Source organism: Parambassis ranga, chromosome 7, assembly GCF_900634625.1.
Source record: "Parambassis ranga chromosome 7, fParRan2.1, whole genome shotgun sequence".
NCBI classification, from domain to species: Eukaryota; Metazoa; Chordata; class Actinopteri; family Ambassidae; genus Parambassis; species Parambassis ranga.
The window spans coordinates 9,515,709-9,539,659 of record NC_041028.1 but is presented as its reverse complement, the minus strand read 5'-3'; the positions used below and the strand labels follow the sequence as shown (position 1 = coordinate 9,539,659).

General features: G+C 41.2%; 3 protein-coding genes across 5 annotated transcripts; 2 read left to right on the top strand and 1 right to left on the bottom strand.

Moving 5' to 3' along the window:
- The first annotated feature begins 194 nt into the window (after nucleotides 1-194).
- Nucleotides 195-1,710, top strand: tac3a (tachykinin precursor 3a). Its single transcript, XM_028410742.1, has 7 exons — nucleotides 195-274; nucleotides 610-725; nucleotides 803-902; nucleotides 1,010-1,039; nucleotides 1,127-1,180; nucleotides 1,309-1,375; nucleotides 1,656-1,710. The coding sequence occupies exons 2-7, from the start codon at nucleotides 624-626 to the stop codon at nucleotides 1,672-1,674; spliced, it is 372 nt and encodes a 123-aa protein (XP_028266543.1). The 5' UTR covers nucleotides 195-274; nucleotides 610-623; the 3' UTR covers nucleotides 1,675-1,710.
- On the bottom strand, nucleotides 1,682-6,860 carry c1galt1la (core 1 synthase, glycoprotein-N-acetylgalactosamine 3-beta-galactosyltransferase 1, like a). 2 transcript variants are annotated; one of them, XM_028410741.1, is made up of 4 exons: nucleotides 6,095-6,333; nucleotides 5,586-5,840; nucleotides 4,104-4,768; nucleotides 1,682-3,020 (listed from the first exon to the last, which is right to left on the bottom strand). In XM_028410741.1, the coding sequence occupies exons 2-4, from the start codon at nucleotides 5,794-5,796 to the stop codon at nucleotides 2,688-2,690; spliced, it is 1,209 nt and encodes a 402-aa protein (XP_028266542.1). In that variant the 5' UTR covers nucleotides 5,797-5,840; nucleotides 6,095-6,333; the 3' UTR covers nucleotides 1,682-2,687. The 2 variants fall into 2 exon arrangements, with proteins under 2 accessions (XP_028266542.1, XP_028266541.1); XM_028410740.1 differs by lacking the exon at nucleotides 6,095-6,333 and adding an exon at nucleotides 6,654-6,860 and having other exon boundaries at nucleotides 1,683-3,020.
- b4galnt1a (beta-1,4-N-acetyl-galactosaminyl transferase 1a) lies at nucleotides 5,722-15,582 on the top strand. 2 transcript variants are annotated; one of them, XM_028410738.1, is made up of 11 exons: nucleotides 5,722-5,860; nucleotides 11,524-11,735; nucleotides 11,818-12,000; nucleotides 12,204-12,310; nucleotides 12,417-12,454; nucleotides 12,535-12,715; nucleotides 13,376-13,468; nucleotides 13,546-13,733; nucleotides 13,828-13,968; nucleotides 14,548-14,785; nucleotides 14,915-15,582. In XM_028410738.1, the coding sequence occupies exons 2-11, from the start codon at nucleotides 11,524-11,526 to the stop codon at nucleotides 15,124-15,126; spliced, it is 1,593 nt and encodes a 530-aa protein (XP_028266539.1). In that variant the 5' UTR covers nucleotides 5,722-5,860; the 3' UTR covers nucleotides 15,127-15,582. The 2 variants fall into 2 exon arrangements, with proteins under 2 accessions (XP_028266539.1, XP_028266540.1); XM_028410739.1 differs by lacking the exon at nucleotides 5,722-5,860 and adding an exon at nucleotides 8,193-8,365.
- The last annotated feature ends 8,369 nt before the right edge of the window (nucleotides 15,583-23,951 follow it).

The window sequence follows — 23,951 nt, the reverse complement described above, 5'->3', positions numbered from 1 at the left end:
TGGGAGTGCAGGAGCTCTCAGCAGCATCATAACCATCAATGACTGTGCTGCGTAGCCGTCAGTACAACGTGATATAAGACTCGACACCCCACCTACGCCCCAGTTGCTGATTGGCGTTACGCAGGTATCCAGCTATTATTTATTACCCCAAAGGGTGGACGCCTCATTTATCCTGACTGGATCTCACTGCAGGATCTCTCGGTTACCATCCCACTCTGCACTAAGGCTCACGCGACTGAATCGTTTACCAAATTATCTGCTCGACAGAATACAGGTAAAGATCGGACACATGTTTAAATGGTTAAATTGTTAATGTTATCTTCTGGTTCTTTGTTTATAGAGGAAGAGCAGGCGGCTTTAAGATTTAGAAATCGCAAGACAATTATGTCTACAAGCATGTTCTGTCTTTGATTAAGATGATAGAAAATAACATGTACTGAATGTAATAAGTTTTATTGGCTATATTTTCCAAAAAACCTTGAACCGCGCGCTTTTACGCACCAATTACGCACTGGATTGTGCGCAACAGGTACAAATGATTCCGTGACGAAAAGCCACTCTTTTGCCTATGACACCAGAATAGTGCAACAATTACATGTTATTTCACAGGTGGTGCTGCGAAAATGAGAAGAGGACTGCTGCTGGTGACTTTGTTTCTCCTCATGAAACTTCGGTACAGCCAGTCCAGATGCGAGGAACCGGGATCTCGCAGATCAACTTCAGACGTAGGTTTCCAATGCGTATTAACTTGCAGATTTTCCAAATATCTTTAAAAAGTGTTTTTTTCTTTTTAATATTGCAGCAGTCTATCGGTTTGGACAACATCAAGAGGAATATTTTGAAGAGGTATAGCGATTTGGATTATGACAGCTTTGTGGGTCTGATGGGCAGAAGAAATACCGGTGAGTGTCCTTTTCAACTTCCTACTACATGTGTGATGACAGAAAAAAAAATGTTTCTTAATTGACGCTTGTTTCAATTAGATGTTTTTTTTCCTGTTTTTCATCAGAAGTAAACGCTGCACAAACACCACAGAAAAGTAAGACCTCAAACATCTTCTAATGATCTGATAAAGTCTTTAAAACTGTAATGATTTACATAATTGAATGTTTATTATTATTATTAGGGGAAATGAATGACATTTTTGTTGGTCTTATGGGAAGGAGAAACTCAGAGTCTGGTGAGTGTAGCAATTTGCAAAAATCAATACCCGAGCAATGTTTCTTTTTGTGCACGATCAGATCCTGGTATTCATTATCAAACGTTTTATATGTATGGCTCTATCTTGCATCTTGTCTGCTCTCACAGATAATGGCCCCTCCAGGAGAGACTATCCAGAGAGGAGAGGCATTTTTCTCAACAAATGCAGGCTGAGGTGAGTACCTCTTTTTTCACTCAGTAATTTTCTCTGCTGCTTATGAAAATATGGTAATAAACCTTGACTCTGTCTAATAAAGGATAAAACCCCAGCAGCCAGAGGAGCCTCTTTAAATTTCTGTTTAAGGCTTAATACCCCAAAGCCATAATTTTCCCTTAACTTTTATTTTTTGAAAAAAATAAATCTCATCTTACAGTGTCCACTGATTGATTTTAACACATGTAAAATAAAAGGGTTCCATCATACTTATAGACTTTTATGATGTGTTTTGTTGCAGGTTACTTCAGGGGCTGTAAAGGTGAAGAAACAACCTTTATTCGGCAGAAGATGGCAAAGAACACAAACAAACAAAATCTAATGGAAATAACAAACAGATGTGATTCACCGGTACATCCTGCCAGCTGGCTTAAGAACGTGAAACCAAGCAGATTGTATTCATTTTATCTGTTGGCAAAGAATAATTAGAAGTGATCATTTCTTTTTCTTTATCATGTTATTCATTTTCTTCAAAGTTCAAAATAAACATAATTTTTATACATAATTTATTCATTTAAATGTTGGTGAATTTCCCTGCAGTGGTTTGAGTGATTCTTCAAGTTCAGCTCTAGAATGCGTTGAGTCACACTCTTGGCCTATTCTAAAAAACGGCTTCATGAGGGTTTTATTGGAGTTTTGTGTAACATTGTGTATATGAGAAGTTATACAGTGGTATTTATCAGAAGAAGAAAAAACGCACACATCTAAGCCTCTCATTTCATCCATGCTAAAAAAAACAAGCCTTTTGATTTTAAGCTTTAATTAAATAATGAGGTGCATTTGATTTTAAAATGAAATTAAAGTAACAATGGAAGGATACCAATTTAAAAAGATGTCAGTCATTTAAATCATTTATAGATTCTGTTTCAAAAAGTCAGAAAAACCGTTTAATGAAATGACAAATGTTTAAAACAGTAAAAATATCTTTCATCCATTTCCTACCGTATTATTGTCTCAGAGCAGTACACTGTACACTGCAGCTGTGTTGGAAATTCCTCTGAAATGGAAATGCTGATGATGTCAAACATAAGGAGAAGTTAAAAAAAATAGTCCATACATTGCTGCCACTGATTCAATATTCATGTTCTCTGGCATTTAGAGCACTTGCCATTGTCTGACTGGAATATACTTTTATTAGATCAAGGAAGCCTTGTTAGAAGAAATCACTAGTTAACAAAATAATGCAAAGGGTAACATAATTCAACGATAACCTGCTCCTATCACACAAAGAGTGAAGACCAGTATAGCTCACGTCTCAGCTCAGTACCGTCAATCAACGATGTCTGTCTTGTGTGACCACAGTCTTGTTCTCAGTCAGGTTTAAATCGTCTTTCTCACTGATCTCTGATTTAGTTTTTTTTGTTTGGTTGATGTTAACAGCAAAGGCAGCGGTTGAGCGTGTCACCTCCTGAATTGTCGCTGTAAGTCCCACAGTCACAGCTGTCCGCAACAGAGGTCTGAGGTTCAGGTCTTGGCGTAGTGAGGGTCGGTAGCGTGGTACGTAGCCATGCGCTCTTAGGTGGTAGGTATAGTACTCCAGGACGTACATTAACTCTGCTTCCACATAGTGAAATGACACGGCCAAGTCTGAGCAGCACTGAGGACCCTGATGGAGAGAAACACACAAACAACAAAAACTGTAAGGCTGTAAATCAACATCCTTTAAAACAAGCGAGCATCGGAGCATCATTAATACAGAGCCTAACAATGAAATAAATGTGTGTTAAAAATAAATTTAACACACTTAAAACATATTTTAGTGATGCATAAATCAGCCAAAAAGAGAAAAACTGACAACAAACCATTCAAACAACCCATACTTACTACCGTACTCACTCAATTTGTATACAGCCTGCATCTGCAGTGCAGTTCACAAAAAACCTGACACTGCTGAGCAGCAAGCTGTAAATTGATATGCAGTACATTCGTGAGGGCTAGTGAATGTATTTGGAGCAGGGCAGTGCATGTGTGATTTAATATTTTTTTTGTTTGGGTGTTTATGGGGCAGTAATTGAGGGAATAAATATAATATCACTGCTATTATCCTTATTTTGTATCAATTATCACATACTGAGATTGAGACCTTCATTTAAACAGTCAAATCACAAAAACACTGTAATATTCATTTTTTATGTTTCCTATTCAAAGAACATGGACAAAACAGCTCCATACACTGGCAGCCTGTGTACAGTGGGATCAGTAATGATCGGGTCTCATTTTAATTGCAAAGTAAAATAGATTAGTTGCATCAGGACTAAATTGACCAATTTTCCTTTTGTTGACCAAACACTGTCTATGGTGCAATCATCTACTTTAAAATGAACTCTTTCTATTTCAATACACACGTTCTATGCAGGGGTCAGGCTCAGAATCTGAATGTGGTGATATTCACATATTCATTCAGTTATTGTTTCCCTGATTAGTCATTTAAAGCAACATAAATCTATAATTTGTTAATAAACAGTGCTGTACACAACTCAAAAGTTGTTGAAAAACAGACTCTAATGACATTAAAGGATTTTTAACTCAAGGTTCCTAATTTACCCTTTCTAACATGCCTAATCCATTCACAGGGTGTCAGCTTTGTCTGTAAACCATGCTGGCGTGACCGGGGCACTGGCTAGCTCTAAATGTGGAACCATGTCACAGCGCTGAGATGAACAAATTAAACAAATGTGAAGTTACTTGCCTCAACAATCGGGTAGTAACAATAGTTCCAGTACCAGAAGCTCTTGGAGAACTTTCCAGTTAAGTGGTGCTCTGGCACAAATGGGTGAAACGTTTCTCGATGCAAAGTATCTCTGGAGTCTCCAGCCAGAACACCCATCTTCTCCAAACACTGACCGAGGGCCAGGTCTTCCACAGGGGTGGTATGTGTGCAAACATTGGTCCGAAACCCCTCCACAAATCTCCTGAGGGCCTCTTTACTGAGCACGTAGCCCGCCCCCCCACTCATGTATCCTTGTTTGGTGTAAGGTTTGAAGCGTTTCCCAAAGTAAATGGGCTCTTCAGGGGTGTGGTTGGACAGAATCCAACGCAGGTTGTCCACCACCACAAAAGTGTCATCATCAGCTTTTAAGAACCAGTCTGCTTCATTCACATGGTGCTCATAGACATAATGAAAGGCTCGGATGGTCTTCCAGTAGAGCTGGTCACGGCCTTCTTTGGTGTCCAGGCCCACAGTAGGAAAGTCAAGGTCCTCCACAGAGCTCATGAACACCACTATGTTGCAGTGTCGACTCCAAGTGGCCCTGACATGGCGAGCCCTGCTCTGCAGATTATACGGCCCTGTCATCACCCAACAGAGAACACGTACCTTCTGGTACAAGAGATCTGCTACCCGGCTGTCTTCGTCTGGGAGGGACACAGAGCAAGATAGTACAGTATAGAACAATAAATAATACAATGTTGCATTGTGAGTAGTGGAGCACCACACTATCCTGACACAAACCATCTCTTCCATTGCATTTTATGAAATCAGTGCACTTTTTTCCCTGAATATGTGATGAGAGCCAAGTAGGAGATTACAGCTAGAAGGGCTATAAATAGCTAGCTACGCCCTAGCTACAGGGCTGTAAAGTCTATGGAACTCAAGGAGAATAGAAAAAGACCCTGAAAACAGTTGATTGAGACCTTCAACAAATGTGGACACTTGTGGAACACCAACCAAAACTACAAACTGAAATTACTCACAACAGGGTCTGTGCATTTACTTGAGGGACCAGCTTATGCTTTCTATAAAGAGACTTGCCATTGATTGGAAGTGTTTTTATTTTTTGGCACTCTGAGCACCACAGCCTGAGTGCCATCTAGTGCCGTTATGTTGGAGCAGAGGAAGAAATGTCTACAAGTGATATCTCCAAAACTACAGACAAACTGCACAAATATAAGTGGAACTGTGTGGTTATTTATAATCAGTTATTTATTTGCCTTATTTGTTTAACTCTGTATCTAAGGCAGGTGTAGGGGTCTAATCAGAATAGGGTGGGTGTTGGACAAGATAACCTGTATTTCTGGATGGCTGCCATCAACATGGTGGACTCGTGGACTCTCAGTCAGTGCTGACTTGTGGGTGTTTGCGTACTAAGAGCTATACACCACATCATCCTCAAACTCGCCACTCACCCCTCATGCATTTTCATTTTTAAAGCACTCAGAAAGAGTGGAGCACCTGAATGGTGAGGGTGGAGCAGGTTGATGAGAGCCTTCCCTTCCTTTCTCCAGCTGGTTGGTTTCTCCGCTGCCGTCACAGCTTTTTCCTGGGCCTCTGTCAACACAGGGTAGCTTCGTTCAAACCACACCTGGTGAAGGAAGAAGTACATGCTGCAGGCCCCCACCACCACACCCAGTGAAAAGGCCCATCTGGAGCTGGAGCCCTTCATGGTGACGTTGTCTCCGGCGCTGTTATGTCCAACTTACAGCATATCTGCATGAAGCCACAACACGGTAGGGTTGATCATGAAGAGAAAAGAGTAAAGTTTGGTTTAATATCTTTTAAACAGCAATCCTCCTAGCCTTCATTTCTTTGGCACTTTCACAAGTATGCCCTTAAATAAACAGATTTAGTAGTTGCTGTATATTCTTACAGGGAACCTAACAGATAACAGTTTTACTACACTGTAGTTAGAAGAAGACTTAAACTAAATGTAAGACTATGAATGAGAAAACGTGGTCACACACAGCGATTAGTCTAACTAATCAGTCTGTGTAGAAGCTCAAGGATTTGGCTGCTGACATCATCAGACCACATGCCTCCTCTTCCTCCTCCTCCTCCTGCTGCTGCTGCTTTTGTTTAGTTTGTTTAGTTTAAATATGTACTGATTTACATAAATAGGCTGTAATAAATAACGTGTCAGTTTCTGACACGATTTTCTTGACTCGGTTTACAAGAAGCTGCAAAAATGTTTTCTTTGGCGTCTGTTGCCTATGAGGTTAAAGACCCCAAAATCCGAAACATATGTTAATGATTGACATCATTTGTTATTTGGCGGAACATACAGCACCATGTACACTGCCCTCTTCTGTATCCTGACAAACACAATGAAGCGACAATCCAGTTCGATCTAATCCAAGAGTTGCATCGGTTTCTACCAAAAACACAACAGAGACTGCTGTGGCAGCGACACGAGGCCACAAAGGAGCCTCTGTGTGCACAAACATCACCACTAATAAGGAGCTGCAGGCTTCTGTATCTATATCAGCAAAGGAACATATTTAACAGGCACATGTGTGTATTTACCTTTGTTACGAGTGAGCACGATGCTTATGCATGGCACCCTTTTTTGGAGCTTCATATCCTGACAGCGGCACAAAGCAACACTGCTGCACCTGTCGGACATGTGGTCACATGACGGTCACACTCATTCCGAGGCTTTTGATTGAAGTCCTCCCGGTTCAGCGTCGCCAAATAACGTGATTACTAAGTGAAAAGCCACTGTGCAGTGTATCACGGGCTAAGCCCTGGAAAAATGCGCCTTCTCATTGGCTGATAGCCGATGACGTGTAAGGAAGATGGCTTCACATCGTGGAAATGTCACAGCAATCAGTAAAGTGGCATCTTTGAGACATCCAACAAGCCATGTTCCCTTGTATACGAGAAAATATACATTTATATTTGCTGAGCGAGAAAAGGAAAGGAGAGATGCTGCGTTGTATATCCTGACCACTAGATGTCCCCCTGCACCTCCAAGACAGCTCTTCAGCTTACATTATAATTACTGCACATGAGTGCATGTCAGGCAGACCAGGCATAGAGGGAATGTATTCTGTTTGAGCAGCTGGCTACTATGTTTGTTGTGATGTGTGTATTTGTTTTTCTTAAAATGTCAGTTGAAGTCATTCAAATACCCCACAACACGGCAAAATACAAAGAATCTTCTTCATATTCAGTGAATCAGTAAAATACAAAGTGTACAGGAACATATGGCTCGTATCACTTCAACAAAATGATCAATAAAAGCACCTCTCAAATAACTTCCTAAAAGCACTGAGCAATAAAAGGTGGCACTGAATTAGCACCTGTAAAAGCAAATTCAAGCACAAGGCTTCAAGTTTGCCAGAAGGCCTCACCACAGCTCAAGGTTTCAGATAAGGTTTTTGACAGAGGTGACTGAATACAGGAAATGCATTTGTTGTAGTCAAAACATGGCATACACATCAAATGTGTATGCCACAGACATCAAAGACACTTGTTTTATATGAGGAGAGGCCGATCCATCCCCTGAATTAAACCCTTGGTCTGAAAATACTTCTCTCTAACAGACATCTCTGCAGTGTAAGCCCAGCAGGGACACAGCCATATGATTAATTATTAAAATTGAAATTAGGCACAAGAAACACTGACACTGCGTTTAATGTGTTCATTCCTTACTATGATTTGCCCATAATATCTCTGTATCTGTGTTTGTACTTTAATTTGGTGTTTGTTTTTTGAGATGCATAATAAGGTGTTTGCATGAAGTATAACCTGCTTTTTTATTGGATAACTGCAGGTTCACTATCCACGTTATTAAATGGCTAGAATATAAGCTGGATAGTAGTCCACGTGTAAACACACTAACTGTGTGAGGGACGAGCACTGTGCGAAAACTACACGCAGTTTAAAATGCTCAAAAGAAACACATAAATGAGAAATGAAAAAGAGAAATGAAAAGGAGAAAGATCGCTGACAGCGGCTTAAGCTGCGAGCATTGTGGTGATAATGGTGCCCCACTTTATGTATATATAGGAGTGGCTTTGCGCCGCCTTGTCTCACAGAAGCCACTGGACGTTGCAACACGTTCTCACTCTGAGTCTGGATGTGACGCCAAGAGACACTGATCATTCGTCGGGCTGTTGATGCATTGGGAGTGAGAAGGTGTTGCAACTGACAACCAACTGCCACACGATTTCTCACATTTTACGCAAAAGTCACTTTTTAAAGGAAATTATCACCTGACGGAAACAGCAACAGTAAGAAACATGTCCATCTGAGTCTTTTATTTTGTGGAGATTTGAGTTTGAACCCGTGGAGCGTGTCGCTGACGTCTGAGCGTCTTTGACATATATATTTCTAAGGAAGCGTCTGTAGGATTGTTTTAAAGTAAGGTGCTTCAGGAAAAAGGCTCGGACCTCTGTAAGCGTGTCTAACTGGCTTCTTTCAGCTTTAAATAATTAGCTTTATTAATAAGAGGTCTATAACCAGTGATTCAAGCCCCTCTCACAGGTGATACATTAAGATATTGTTTTCCTTGTAAAAAAAATATGTTTATTTAACAATGCTCAAATATGTTCAGAAGGTGTAACATAAAATGAAATATATATTATAATGTATAAATGTACTGTTTTGAGTTGGGGCTAAGCCCACAATTTAATTGAGTTCATCCAATGAGTCTATTTTTATTGTATCTGAATAAAATAGGCCTATTTGTATAAAGAGTTCAGTTTATTCAAACAAATAATTTTCATCCTAGGCCTAGAGGCTTTTCTTCACATACAGCCTGAATAAAAAGTCATCGGTTGTGTGAGACAGCTGACTTTCAAAGTCCCTGTCACAATAAGAGGCAGAATAAACCTGCTTATCCGCCTTCCTGCTCCTGAAATGTTGCATTCCATAACCCTGAACGGACCTATCAGTTTTGCCAACTTTATAATACAATGAGAAAACAAACATATAGCACTACAAACATATATCTATGGCCACAAACACAAACAACCACATCCCTCAGGAAGTAGATATGACTGCCTTGTCACTTCTGCTTTCTGCACTCTTTGCAGTGCATACAAATGGCTGAAAGTCGACATTTACTTCACACACAAACAGTCATACAGTCCTTGCAGCTTTGAGACATCTTGAGAGTCCAAGTGTCTTCCCTGCCTTCCTCAGATCACTCTGTATCCTGCTTGGCACACACATGGACAGTCAGGGTTGTCATGAATCTTTTTTGTGTGTCTGTATTTGGTGCATTTGCCATGATTGTTAACCTTGGTTTCAGATTTGAATGCCTCCGTGCTGAACTCACACCCTCGAAATGAATTTGCACTGTTCAGCAATGTACGGGGAGGACAAGTTCTAAGCTGTTTAAAGTTTAGACAGTTCCTAACCAGTGCTTAGCTTGATTATTCTAATACTCACAAATACTTGCAGCCTTTTAGCCTTAGATCATACAAGCAAAACACTGGTCTTGTATTGTTCAGTTGTGGGAGTGTTGGGATTCTTTCACTGATCAATCATTAATTTCCACCCACAATGTGGTTTAACTTAGATTTCAGATCTTCCTAGATAACTCGTGATTGGACATGACAAGAGTGACAGAAGGAGGGACTGCCTTACATTGAAAATAAATATAAATAAATATGGTTATTGAAAGCAAACATGTGGAATGAGAATGGAGCTGGGATGGGCATGCCGTAGCAAAAAAGAAGAAGCTTACAATTACTGTAAGCAAATTCCCATCCCTCCCGAAGTCACGCCCCTAACCTTACAAAAGCAGAATATGAAAGTGAGTCATGTAAAGATTCACCTACATGCCTTTACAGAAGTCAGAGAAGTAGATCTTGTTATAGTCTATGAGGATTTACTGTTTGCAATTTTATATTTTATTGTATTTTCACTACCTGCAGTACAGTTGTTCTGTTTGTTTTTCAAATTCACACACAAAGATAAGTATACAGAACTCTGCAAGGTCTAATACTGACAGTAATCTGTGAAATCAAAGCTACAAAAACAATCCAAGGGGTGTCCATCTGTCCCTACACCGGCCTTATGAGATTGATACTGCCCGGCACAGTGTCCCTATTTCCAGATGGTGGCTGAGATGCGATATTGTGTGAAGAACAATAGATGTATGATCTATTGGTCTCTTCTACATAACAGCATTGTGCTGCTCCTGCTTCTTGAGCTTCATCAGTGCTGTGTAATAAAAACAAATACATGTATCACACCAAAGGATTTCTCTCCAGCAAAACACCACACCTTTTCCAAAACATTTACAGTATAAATTATAAACTGTGGGTGTTAATACTGTCAACGAAGCATGAAGAGTTTACAGGTCTACTTGGGTCTAATGACCACATACAGGGCAGCAATATTCCACACAAAACAGCTAATGAGAAACTGTACAGAACGAATTTCAGATTTTGGTTGAATTATAGCTAGAAAAGCATTTCCTGAAGAAAATGCAAGTTTGCCACAGCCGAAGCATTGCTTTGAACGCTGATGTGAACGATTGCTCTGAATTGCTGGAGAATCTGCAATCTAAACTTAATTTGCTGAAACACAGGTAAGAATTTAGAAAGATGAAGCTCTTATTTGGAAAAGTAGAAAATGTTTTGATATTATGAAGATATGAAAGAGAAACAGCTGAAGACAAGAACAGTATGAAGTCATGACCTTAAAGAATAGCCTGTGAATATACCATATGAAAGGTCTGAGGGTGGAATAATACCATAAGACTATAAGAAGCTCAGGCTGTGTGATTTTAATGTGGAAAAGTAGTATACAGCTGAAGGATGATCAATATGACAGATATAATGCTTAAAGTCTGATAAAGACTACAAATATGGCTGCTTTGTATGCTTCTAGTTTGTCAGCCTGTCACCATGGTAACAGCCCTGCCTGCCTGCCTGCCTGCATCCATGGCAACCTGAACGTTTATCAGCTGCCCCTAACTGCAGCTCTTTCTTTCCCCTAATGCATTTCCTATGTAAAACGACCCTCCGAACAACTTCTCTTTTTGTCCAAACCGAAGCCTTCAGACAAAAAGTAAGGAATCACAATTCTTGTGAGAATCACAAGAAGTCTCTCTACAACTGGTATAATTTTTATGTCTGGGATGTCAAAGATGTGGAGATGGTGGCGAGTTAGAAAATATGGCAGCTCTGCTTCTCTGTTTTTGGTTTTACATTATGTCTTAATGGAGGAATGACCGGCACTCTCCCCAAACAGCTGGCCTAGCAACGGCAATCTAACTAATAATAAAAACGTAGAAGAACAAGAGTAACAAACTAATGATGTACTTATAACAGGAAAGGTACATCTGTAGTATACAATATTCTAAATTAATTGATCCATGAACATCTGGTGACAAATTTCTGCTCATTCATTTCAATGAATCTTCTTTTCTTTCTAGATGCGTTACACCTGCAGCAGGAAGCTCCTTGGACTAGTTCTGGTTGGTGGACTATTGGCAGCAGTCGTTCTTTATTCCTGGAGCCCTGAGACCAGCACAGTCGTTGACATACGGTCAAAACAGGGCCCTCCTGAGAAGAAACTCTTTTTTGGGAAAAAAATCAGCAGTGCTTATCATGACATTTCCTATCATATAAAGGAGGATGTGTCAAGGTGTGTTGCCAGTCAGTGAGACTGTTGTCTGTCTAAATTCAACTCTAAATTCAAAATGTCATCTCTGTGGTTTTTCTATCAGTCGTTTACCTCAAAATGCATGTGTGTGCCTGGCCGATGAGGAAACCTTTCGCCTGCCGTTCTCCGACCTGCTTTTCCCACGTGTGTGGGCCCAGAACCTTGATCTTGCATTCTTGAAGTTTCATCCTGATCCTGAGGAAGCAAAGCATCTCAGAGCTCAGGAGTATAACAAGTATCAGTGGAGGTGAAGTTCACATTATGTTGATATCAAAGTGATACCATAATACTCATTAGATCATCTCAAATGTTTTTATAAAATGAAAACAACTGAATGTTACTGGAATAATCCTCAATTACAAAAAAACTAGAATCTCTTGTGAAGGTGTTTTTAAAAACCACATTTCAGTCTGTTCTAATATATATCTATCAAATCAAATGTGTGTAAAGGTCCTACAGTCCTGCAGATGCGCTTATCATAGCTGGAGCCAACAATCCGCTTCAGTATCCGACCCAAGGTGTGGAGGTGCGACCCCTCAAAACAATTATCATTCCAGGTAACCTGCCCAGCTCTACACAAACTCAGGGATGGCTGAAACCCCATGTTTTTGACATGTCCTCTAAGAATTATTGTTTGTTTGTTTGTTTGTTTTTGTTTTGTAGGTTTAGGTCTTAAAGAAGAGACAAAGGCAGACCATATGGTAAACTCCTCATTTTGTTTTTTTCTTTGTGGATGACATGTCTGTTTTCTGTGTAAAATTTGCTTAAAATTGTTCAACAGGTGTATTTGACAGCATCCCTGGGGGCTTTTGATGTTGCTGCAACCGTGGATGGGGTCTCCATCAAAGGAGAAGGAGAGAAGTACATGACACTGTCCAGTCCTCGTCTCTCTGCTCTGAACAGGCAGCTGCAGTTTGTCACCTACACAAACACTGTGTTCCATCCGAAGACAGCAGATACAAGTAAAGTTTTCATGGTGATAATATGCTAATACCTAAAGTAGAAGGCCAAGAGTACCTAGGGTTTAAAATAAATATAGAAATTTGACTTTCAAATACACTGATGCATGTTAAGATAGACAAGGATAAAGCAAAGGTGTGTGTGAGTCAAAGACTCTTCATCGTGTAAAACAGGAATTGATGCCAACATTTAAACATATTGTGCAAATTAGATAAATAACAATATGTCAACAGTCAGAGGGTTTTTCAGTAAGAATATTATATTACATTGTATATGTCATTGGGAGTTTAACCTTTGCTGTATGCTATTTATATCCATCTTATTTTTACTGCTACGGTATCTGTGCTGTTGCGATATCATAATGTCCCCATTATGTTTTATAATAACCAGACTGAAGCAGAGGCTTAAAGGAATTTAAATGGTTGTGTACCTAGACACAGTCTTAATTTAGAAGTGAGGGTTTCCTGTCTTCACTGTGGCTCTCACACCAATGATGTGTTTGTTGTTAAATGCATTTTACAATTTAATTGCAACTTTTCCTTTGTATTCGACAACTGCAATAATCACACAGGTGCAGGGACAGTGTGTGCTGTTTTTTCCTTTTTCTTACTGAAATAAGAACAGCTTTACCTCCTCTTACAAAATCTTCTATCATCCTGCAGTTCTGTTTGCAACTGAGGGTCACCAGTCATTTTTCACCATCAATATTAGACACGGAGCTGTTGCCAAACTTTACAACTCTGGATACAAAGGAGGTTTGTAGGTTGACACTGCGCATCATTATCAGGTGATTTTATGAGTGTTTGATGTTTGTCTTCCTTTTTTTGCTCAGAGTACAACATCAGTGCTCTCGTCACCATCGCCACCAAGACATTCCTACGCTATGACAAACTCAAAGACCTGATTGACAGCATACGGAAGTTTTATCCCACTGTCACCATAGTGATAGCAGATGATAATGAACACCCTGAGCCAGTGGCCGGCCCTCACATTGAACATTACATCATGCCATTTGGAAAGGTTAATAATCAGCTCCTCTGAGCAGCTTTGTCAGTGCCATGCATTGTGGTTAACAGCAAAGCTAATGTGTATCATTTCCTCTTCTTCTTTACAGGGCTGGTTTGCAGGAAGAAATCTGGCTGTGTCTCAAGTGACCACCAAGTATGTCCTTTGGGTGGATGATGATTTCATCTTTACCGCTAACACAAAGTTAGAGAGAATGGTAGAAATCCTGGAGAAAACCTCGTTAGATCTGGTGAGATTCAGATGTGTACAAAAAAATGGCAGATTTGTTGACACAAGTAATCAGGTATTTTCCCTTTGCTCCCTCCCTTCTGGTCTACTGGGTATAGCAAATAATAATATGTCAATGTTAGGCATGATAAAGCAAAGACAAGGTGTGGTGTGTGTATTGCCCTTTTAACAGTGACAGTGAGGCAAAGTCCAAAGTCCATAGAATGCAGTAAAAGTTGAAGACAACACATGTAGGAGAAGACTAAACAAACGAAAAAAAGGCATTGACAATCTAAACTTAAGAATATGTATAGCTCTGACAGAGAAGAGGAAGTTTATATTTAAATGTCTGCTATGCCTTATAACAAAATGCTGCTTCACCATGATGAGGCCAATTTCACATGGGTCAAAGTAGTTTATGTCAAACATTTACAGACACCAACTGATGCATAACTGAGCAATATCATAGATAGATAGACAGAGTGTGCAGCATCATGTTGTTGTGACTTGACACATAGCTGAAACATTTGGCTACTAAGTGATGGCACAAAGCACAGTCATTACAGAACATTTTTGGTCTTGTTATTCTCATTGACATCAGATTGGTGGTGCAGTGAGAGAGGTGACAGGCTACACAGCAACATTCCGTCACACCATGTCTGTAGAAAAAGGGGGCGAGGAAGGTGACTGCTTGCATATCAGACGTGGCTACTACCATGTCATAGAGGGCTTCCCCAACTGCGTGGTTGTTGATGCCGTCATCAACTTCTTCATGGGAAGGACAGAAAAAGTACAGCAGACCGGCTTTGACCCCCGTCTGGCACGGCAAGGCCACCTGGGTGAGTGTGTGTTTACTGTGTTTACTGTCAGTGTAGAGTTGTGAGTTGCTACAGAATGACAGAAATATAGTGGTGTGTGTGTGTGTGTGTGTGAATGTGTGAGATGACATTTTTCTTCTGATGCTTCAGAGTTCTTCGTCGACGCTCTGGGCTCCCTCCACATCGGCTCCTGTAGTGACATCATTGTAAATCATGCATCAAAGATCAAACTACCCTGGACTAAATCAGAGTCGGAGAAGGCGTATGAAAAGTTCCGCTACTCATCCTCCAATGTGGGTAACAACATTCACTATGAGGGGTTCTACTTCAAGAACAGGTTCAAGTGTATGAGCAGTCACTGAGATTTGACTTTGAGGAGGAGGCTGGCTCCAGCAACTGCTGGACAAAATACACATACACATACACAAGTCACATTGTGTAACATGGTATACACTTATATGTATACTTTACATTTCCAGTTACCAACCAAGACAGGACTTTATCCTGAGGACGGACAAGAAAAATGTTGCATGAAACTTTACAAGCTGAATACTGTTTGAAAATTTAAAAGTAATTCTTATATACAGGCTCCAACAGCTTAATGTTGTATGCACATCGTTGCAGTATGAGTAATTAATTGTTATTAATATGTCAGACAGCCAGAAGTATAGTTGATACTTTAAGTATATTTTTTAGGGATTTTGAAGCACCTTAATGTTGAAGAATTATTTTTCATGAAGGTGTGATGTCTGTGCATGTGTTTTTCCAAAGGGGTAATATTAATTGTAACAAGTTTGATAGAGCAACATCTAATGAGCGTTTTACAGTTTTTTCTGATTGCTTAAACACTAACAATGATTCTTATAGCACAATTTCTAAAACTATTAATAGTTTTAACAAAATCACTCACTGAGTTTGCAAAACTAAAAGCAAAAAAACTGCTTTACACACAATTTGCACTTTTGTAACACACAATTTGCAATTGTATAAATATAATCCACTGCACAGCACTCTTTTTGCTGAACTGTAAACACAACTCACTGCTTTACACACAACTTCCAAATGATCAACACACTCCTAGTAAAACTACACACATTTATGGCTGGTATTTACACTATTTTGCCAACTGTCTGGCTACACTGTCACATGTGAGAACTGTTTTACATCATTAGTTCACTTTGCAATCAGCATGAGATCTGTAAATAAGCCACAGGTAAGCTTCAGTGTGGAGAACAATGGAGGGAGAAGAAGACTGAGAAGAGAGAGAATTAGAGGAGGATGAGGACATGAGGAAGCAGGAGGAAGAGGATGAGGAGGTGAGGAAGGAGGAAGGGTAAGAAGAAATAGAATTACTGATGTCATCGGAGCTACAATAGTGGATCATGTGATCAACCATGGAATGACCCTGAACGGGTTCAGCCTGAGCCGCTACACTGTAGCAAGCATCATGAGGCTTACAGTTTTTTCTGATTGCTTAAACACTAACAATGATTCTTATAGCACAATTTCTAAAACTCTTAATAGTTATAGCAAAATCACTCACTGAGTTTGCAAAACTAAAAGCCAAAAAACTGCTTTACACTCAATTTGCACTTTTGTAACACACAATTTGCAAATGTATAAATATAATCCACTTCACAGCACTCTTTTTGCTGAACTGTAAACACAACTCACTGCTTTACACACAATTTCCAAATGATCAACACACTCCTAGTAAAACTATACACATGTATGGCTAGTATTTACACTATTTTGCCAACTGTCTGGCTACACTGTCACATGTGAGAACTGTTTTACATCATTAGTTCACTTTGCAATCAGCATGAGCTCTGTAAATAAGACACAGGTAAGCTTCAGTGTGGAGAACAATGGAGAGAGAAGGAAACTGAGAAGAGTGAGAATTAGAGGAGGAACATGAGGAAGAGGAGGAGGACGAAGACTAGGAGGTGAATTTAGAGGAAGAGGACGAGGAGGTGAAGAGGAAGGAGGAAGGGTAAGAAGAAATAGAATTACTGATGTCATCGGAGCTACAATAGTGGATCATGTGATCAACCATGGAATGACGCTGAGGGAAGCTGGACGGGTTCAGCCTGAGCCGCTACACTGTAGCAAGCATCATAAGGACATATTGATGAGAATGGGTTAGTACAGTTCCCTCACTCTAACTTTTGTAGGTGTACCATACTCTAATGAGAAAAACAACAATACTGTACATGTAAAACTGAAACTGTTACTCCATAGAATTGCTAGACATCCAGCATCTGGAAGGAGGCATGCAAGGATATGGACCAGGCATCATGTCAGGCCTGGATACGGCACTCCAGGAGATATTTTCCCCGGTGCCTTGGACTAGAAGACATTGCATGTGATGTTGATGAAATTCTGTGGCCGGACCCAGACAGACAATGAGACTGATTTTCTCTCTCTTTCAGTGAAATTGTTTGTTTTCTTGTGTGTGTTTTGATGTGTGTGAATAAACATTCATACTTGAAATTTGAATCCCTGTGTGTTTATAGAACTATTTATGACAAAAGTTTGACCTCACATGGACAGACCTTATGCACAGAGAAAGCAAAAGCCAGATGTGTTTTCAGTTAATACCATCAGTATGTAGTTGGCACATTGTGTGCTTAGTAATATGATGGTTTGTGTTAACTGTGTGGTACAAAAATACCATTTTTACAAAGGTTTGAAGAGTTAAGCAAGATGTATTAGCTTTTGCAAAAGATCTACAATGTTTTGCTGATTTGGTGTAAGGTTTTTTTATTTGTGTGTAGAGTTTTGCACAAATAGCCAATAGTTACAGAAATGTGCTTAAGCAATCAGAAAAAACTGTAAGACTAAAATGGAGTCTGTAGCTTGAAAGGAGGATACATTTGATGGATGATCCTCCTTGAAGGGCTCTCTCATAGACTTCCATGTTAAAAATGACACCGAAATTGCCTAATATTTGAAAAACTGTAATTTTTTTTAAATAAACTTGAAGTTGACCCGGAATGTTGAACATTTTGATAGTTGAATGGCTGAAATCCGTCAATGTATGCTGAAGATACACTGCGCCAAAAAACATACAGAAGAATAAAAAAGAAGAAAGAGGGTGAATAACAATAGTTTGATTGCCGTGTGTGTGTGTGTGTGTGTGTGTGTGTGCATGTGTGTGTGTGTGTGTGTGTGTGTGTGTGTGTGTGTGTGTGTCTTTGTGTGTGTGTGTCAGTGTGTGTGTCAGTGTGTGTGTGTGTGTGTGTGTGTGTGTGTGTCTTTGTGTGTGTGTGTCAGTGTGTGTGTGTTAGTGTGTGTGTCTTTGTGTGTGTGTGTGTGTCAGTGTGTGTGTCAGTGTGTGTGTGTCAGTGTGTGTGTCAGTGTGTGTGTGTACATGTATCAGTGATGATCAGAAGGATTCTGCTGATTCATCCAGAGGAATCTTTCCTCAGACGTCCTGGATGAAAAAGGCCTCTGAGCTTATTGAAGGAAGTGAAGATGGACTCACCAGAAACACGGTGCTCCAGACCGCCGAGCAGAACTCCAGCCCCCGGACCAGCGCTAGAAGATGGACGTTGATAAATCATTACGTCAACCCTTGAAAGTAACTAGTACTCTGGGTACTTTTTGGGGAGAGTATTCTGTACTTTTACTGAAGTACTTTTTAACATCAGTACCTGCACATGTGTGTTTTTTACAAAGATATCTGCACGCTCTGAATGTCCGAGCTCTGACAACAACACATGAACCTTCAACACTGACAGCACTTCACCCTCTGTACACAGACCTGCACATCAGCTCATTTTGCTTATTGGATTTCTTGGTTTATTCTTATTTGTGTTGATTCTTGCTCTGTTTTCTTTGATCTTAGTTATGTTGTGGACAAAGTCATGTGAAGGGAGCTGGCACAGTCAGAGGGTCAGTGCTCTGCGTGACCTCTGCTGTGCATTTGACAATGAACGTCTTGGATCTTGAATCTTGAATGGATCCACATTAGCAAAGGAGGTCAGTGCTGGATCAGCGCGGTCCGTCCTTCTTCTCTGCTGATAAAGAGGGAACTAGTGGCTGAGCAAGTTATGGGGCGGAGATCATTAGAACGTTAGAAAACGCCGTATGGTGTATGACCAAGCGGCAACCTTCGGGGCTCAGACCTGAAGCCCATGCGGAAGTGTCAAAACCTGTAGTTCACGCTGCAACCACTGGGGGCTGGCTCCAGCAGCGAGTCATTTCCCATAGACTCCCATGTTAAAATGGCCGACTTCACAGCAGAAAAAAACATGTTTACAGCCTGGTACCAAAACCGCTCTGGTCTCAGATGATAGGTTCTCTTCTAGTGTCAGTTGTAGGGGGGGTGAATTTTTTTACAACTCACTGGTTTCAGTTGTATTCTGACTTAAAATTACGCAATAATTATGGGCGTTGCCGCTTGAGTGACAGACGTATCACAACGTGAGTTTCCTGCTTCCACGATCGCCCGCCCCCCTAAACCCCGCTCGTGCCCCCCCCTTTTTGTCCATATTTGGAGTTTTGGCGGACATGACGCTGCCAACATGGCGGCGGTCATCAACGACCTGGAACCTCCCACCGAGCCTCAGAACGGCTCTTCAGAAACAAAAGGATGACGTCACAAAGCTCTGTCCATAGTTTTTACTGTCAATGTGTATGACGTAAAAAACAACGTTTTAAGTGCTGGCGAAATGTGACATGAATGGCTTGCGATACTAATTCGACAAGTTCCGTGACGTCTCCACCTCCCTCTGTTCCTCCACAGGCTCCAAACCGTTTCCTCCGTGCGTTTGATTTCTTCTTCGTCTTCTGCACAAACGTAGTGTAGTAACATGTAGCGCCCCCTTTTGGTGTGGAGTTTGAGTTGCAGTATTTGATCTGGGGTTAGAGCTTCAGTATATTTAAATAAGCATATCAAAGAATGAATAAATGGCTATATATATTGGAAGTATATCATAAATAAATAATACAGTCATAGTCAAACATGTGTGTTTAAGATGATAACTTCACTTGTGAATAACAATAACTTTGCAGCTGTTTGTGCACCTTTGTAAGCGCCTCCCATTAACACACTCATTGACACTGCAACTATTAAAAGCCGTACACAAGCATGGTGCAGCCTGCACATTCAAATGGTTGTTACAGTGTTTCCAGAAAGAAATCTATGACACTGTACTGTAAGTATAATACTTTGTATTTTTTTACAAACACATATTTTAACATCTCACTTTGTACAAATGAAGATGTGTTCTTGAATGGTTTGGTTCTGTAAATTTGAAAGTGAGTAACAAAAAGATCAGGTCAAGTAAACAAGGTCAAGTCAAGTTTATTTATAAAGCACATTTAAAAAACAACAAAGTGCTGCAGACAGGAGTCAGTCATGTATGAATAACATCAAAGTAAAATAATCAAAGTACAGGAAACAAGATAAAACCTGCATAAAAGTGGTAAAAGCCAAGGTGAACAATGTGAACTAACAGTATGGCTATAAACTGACATGACAGACCCACAATGACCAGAACAGAACATGAGTGGGGACTGTAGCTGCAAACATAGACCCTGATATGAAAGAGTGGAACTGAAAGAATGAAGCAAACACATGGAGAGTGGAGTCGAACCACCAACCTTCCAGTTACGGGAAAACCCTGGTATACCGCTGCGCCACTGCTGCCCACATATCAACACACAGGTCAGTGATGACATTCGCCTGACGAACCACCTCTGAATGAAGTTCACTGTTACGTTTCTCGAGCTCATCAATGTATATCTGAAGGCTTTCTCTTGCTTCCTGCTCACGTTTCAGCTGATCTTCAAAGGAGGACCTGTCCTCTGACAGTTGGTTTATCTCACTGTCTTTTTCCTGGACGGTCTTGTTGGCCTTCTGTAGGTCACTCCTCAGAGTGCAGACCTCGTTGGCCAGCTCCTCACACTTGGAAGAACACTGGGTAAGTTCTTCGGCAGCCTTTCTGAGGTTTTCGTTTTCTGTTGTGAGCTGTTCACACTTTACCCCTAACTCTAGAGTCTCCTTTTGCTGCTGCGTCAGAGACTGGTGTAAACATTTCAGTGTTTGCTCAAACTCCAGGTCCTTTTTCTCCAACTGTCCGACCTTGGCCTTGCTCTTGGCCAGTTGGTTGCAGACATCAATGTGTTCAACAGACAGGTCAGTGATTAAATTCACCTGACGAACCACCTCTGAATGAAAATCGCTTTTACGTTTCTCGACCTCATCAAGGTCTATCTGAACGCTTTCTCTTGCTTCCTGCTCACGTTTCAGCTGATCTTCTAAGGAGGACCTGTCCTCTGACAGTTGGTTTATCTCACTGTTTTTTTCCTGGACGGTCTTGTTGGCCTTCTGTAGGTCACTCCTCAGAGTGCAGACCTCGTTGGCCAGCTCCTCACACTGGGTAAGTTCTTCGGCAGCCTTTCTGAGGTTTTCGTTTTCTTTTGTGAGGACGGTCCCCTTGGCTTTTTTCGGTCTAGTGATCAAGCCAACTGATTCCACAATAAACTGCTTCAACGTTTGTCCTTTCTTCTCGCGCTTGTCTTGTTCTTGCCGCTCTTTCTTCTCTCTTTCCTCTCGTTCTTGGCGCTCTTTCTTCTCTCTTTCCTCTCGTTCTTGGCGCTCTTTCTTCTCACGCTTGTCTCGTTCTTGGCGCTCTTTCTTCTCAGGCTTCTCTTCGTGTTTTCTGTCTGAAGGCTTCGGTTTGGACAAAAACAGCAGTTTCCATCCATCCATCTTCTGTTAACCCTCTTGTCCTGCAGTGCAGGGTCACGGGGGGGCTGGAGGCGGAGGAGGTGAGAGGCGGGGTATACCCTGTGGGGACACGACACACCCTGCATGGAAACATTGGAAATGCATTAGGAGGGGGACAGAGAGAGCTATACAGTTGATAACCATTCAGGTGCCAGGATACAGGCAGGCAGGCAGGGCTGTTACCATGGTGACAGGCTGACACACAGGAAGCACACAAAGCAGCCATGTTTGTAGTCTTTATCAGACTTTAAGCATTGTATCTGTCATATTGATCGTCCTTCAGCTGTATACTACTTTTCCACATTCACATCACGCAGCCTGAGCTTCTTATAAGTTTATGGTATTATTCCAGCCTCAGACCTTTCATATGGTGTATTCACAGGCTGGTTTTTAATTAGTTTGATTGCCGTTGCTAGGCGATTCCTCTGATTCTCCAGCAATTCAGAGCAATCCTTCACGTCAGCATTCAAAGCAACAATTCAGCTGCAGCAATCAAACTTGCATTTTCTTCAGGAAAAGCCCTTTTCTAGTTCCAGCCTGTAACCCTTCTCCTCATGTCCATCGCAGATATGGCGAACAACAGATCATCAGCCAAATAAAACCATCTACTGTAACTTTGAGTAGACAACAGCTTCCTCCCAGCGTTTTCTTTAAGTTGAGTCTAACATCAATGTAACGTCACAGAGAGCTCCACCGTCTCTACAGTCCCTGGGTTTACACTCTCTGGTCTCGCTATCACACAGAATGGAGTTCGCCCCAATATGCACACACACACACACACACGGCATGTGCGTAAATGCGCACGACTCTGTCTCCCTCTCTCTCTTTGAATAAACGCGATGAAGTTGCACTTATCGCTCACTACTGTTGGTACTCACCACGAATCTGACTGTATGAAGAAACCTGTTGCTGAGATGTTAGCCTCCTCTGCAGCTGTGTCTCCTTCTTCCTCTCTAAATCCTTCTGTTCTGTGTTTAGTCCAGTAATCAGCTTGAGATTATTCTCCGTTAGGACGCCTATTGCTTTGCACTTCAGGCAGGTTTGTTTCCACAGAGCTCCCCAAAATATCCTGCTGTGTCTGAAACTGTTCACAAACACCTTTATTGCGCAGAGTCGAACAACAACTAAAGCTCTGAGCTGCGCTCTCACTCCTACAACGGTCTGAGTAGGACCTGCCTTTGATCAGGTTGCCATGGATTTTCAAAGGTCAAAGGTTGATCTTTGAATATCCATGGCAACCGGTATGTTTACCTGTATCCGCTCTCTCTGTCCCCTCCTAATGCATTTCCAATGTAAAAACACCCTCTAAAAATCAGCCATTCAACTTTCACCGTGTTCATCTCACAGAGCACGTTCCTGCTCAACTTATAGTTTTTTTCAAAAAATTAGTTTTCCAAATATTAAGCAGTTTCTGCATCATTTCTAACATGGGAGTCTCTAGGAACCCTTCAACGAGGCTCATGTGCCAAATGTATCTGCTCCTACAGACTCCAGTTCAGTCTTAAAACGCTCATCACATGCTGCTCTATCAAACTTGTATTCAGAAGTTTCTAATTCCGGATCGTCTCCACGCGCCAGGCTCTCAAAGTTGGAGTGGTGTTTGAGGTCTCCTCTGCTGTTACCATGGTGACAGGCTGACACACAGAGGCACGCACAGCTCTGAACCGCTCTGATTCTCCATCAGTTCAGATCAATCCTTCACATCAGCAGTAAAGCAGCGCTTCAGCTGCAGCACTTTTTCTACTTATGACCCCGGTTTATACCGCAGCGTGGAATCTCTGCTCGTACATGTCTGTGGCTGTTTCTCCGCCGGTAGCGATGTGAAATCAGCCAGTTTTATTCTGGTGACTGACTTCCTGTCTGCTCGATGTAGTCGGTGCAAACAGACGCAGATGTACATGTACGAGCAGAGATTCCGTTTGAAAAGTAGAGAAGCAGCTTTAATATGACAGAACATGCGCACAGCGCCGCGCCGCGCTCTCCGTGCGGAATGAATCCGGGCCAAGAGCTTCACCTTTCTAAGTTCTTACCTGTGTTTCAGCAAATGAAGTTCAGAGCGCAGATTCTCCAGCAACTCAGAGAATCCTTCACATCAGCCTTCAGATTCTTTCTGCGTCTTCTTCTGAATAAAATCCTGAAAGTCCTGGTTAGTGTGTGTGTCAGTGTGTGTGTGTGTCAGTGTGTGTGTTAGTGTGTGTCTGTGTGTCAGTGTGTGTGTTAGTGTGTGTCTGTGTGTGTCTGTGTGTGTGTCTGTGTGTGTTAGTGTGTGTGTTGGTGTGTGTGTTTGTGTGTGTGTGTGTCAGTGTGTGTGTCGGTGTGTGTGTTAGTGTGTGTCAGTGTGTGTGTTACTGTGTGTCAGTGTGTGTCTATGTGTTAGTGTGTGTGTCAGTGTGTGTGTGTGTATGTCTGTGTGTGTGTGTGTGTCAGTGTGTGTCTGTGTGTGTCTGT

What these genes read in the sequence shown, in the direction of transcription:
- tac3a (XM_028410742.1), top strand. Translation starts at nt 624, where the DNA reads ATGAGAAGAGGACTGCTGCTGGTGACTTTGTTTCTCCTCATGAAACTT. An exon ending in CTCGCAGATCAACTTCAGAC is followed by an intron (nt 726 to 802) that starts GTAGGTTTCCAA and finishes TTAATATTGCAG; the next exon opens with CAGTCTATCGGTTTGGACAA. An exon ending in GATGGGCAGAAGAAATACCG is followed by an intron (nt 903 to 1,009) that starts GTGAGTGTCCTT and finishes GTTTTTCATCAG; the next exon opens with AAGTAAACGCTGCACAAACA.
- c1galt1la (XM_028410740.1), bottom strand. Translation starts at nt 5,796, where the DNA reads ATGAAGGGCTCCAGCTCCAGATGGGCCTTTTCACTGGGTGTGGTGGTG. An exon ending in GCTCCACCCTCACCATTCAG is followed by an intron (nt 4,769 to 5,585) that starts GTGCTCCACTCT and finishes TGTCCCTCCCAG; the next exon opens with ACGAAGACAGCCGGGTAGCA. An exon ending in GTTACTACCCGATTGTTGAG is followed by an intron (nt 3,021 to 4,103) that starts GCAAGTAACTTC and finishes TCTCTCCATCAG; the next exon opens with GGTCCTCAGTGCTGCTCAGA.
- b4galnt1a (XM_028410738.1), top strand. Translation starts at nt 11,524, where the DNA reads ATGCGTTACACCTGCAGCAGGAAGCTCCTTGGACTAGTTCTGGTTGGT. An exon ending in ACATCATGCCATTTGGAAAG is followed by an intron (nt 13,734 to 13,827) that starts GTTAATAATCAG and finishes TCTTCTTTACAG; the next exon opens with GGCTGGTTTGCAGGAAGAAA. An exon ending in AGAAAACCTCGTTAGATCTG is followed by an intron (nt 13,969 to 14,547) that starts GTGAGATTCAGA and finishes CATTGACATCAG; the next exon opens with ATTGGTGGTGCAGTGAGAGA.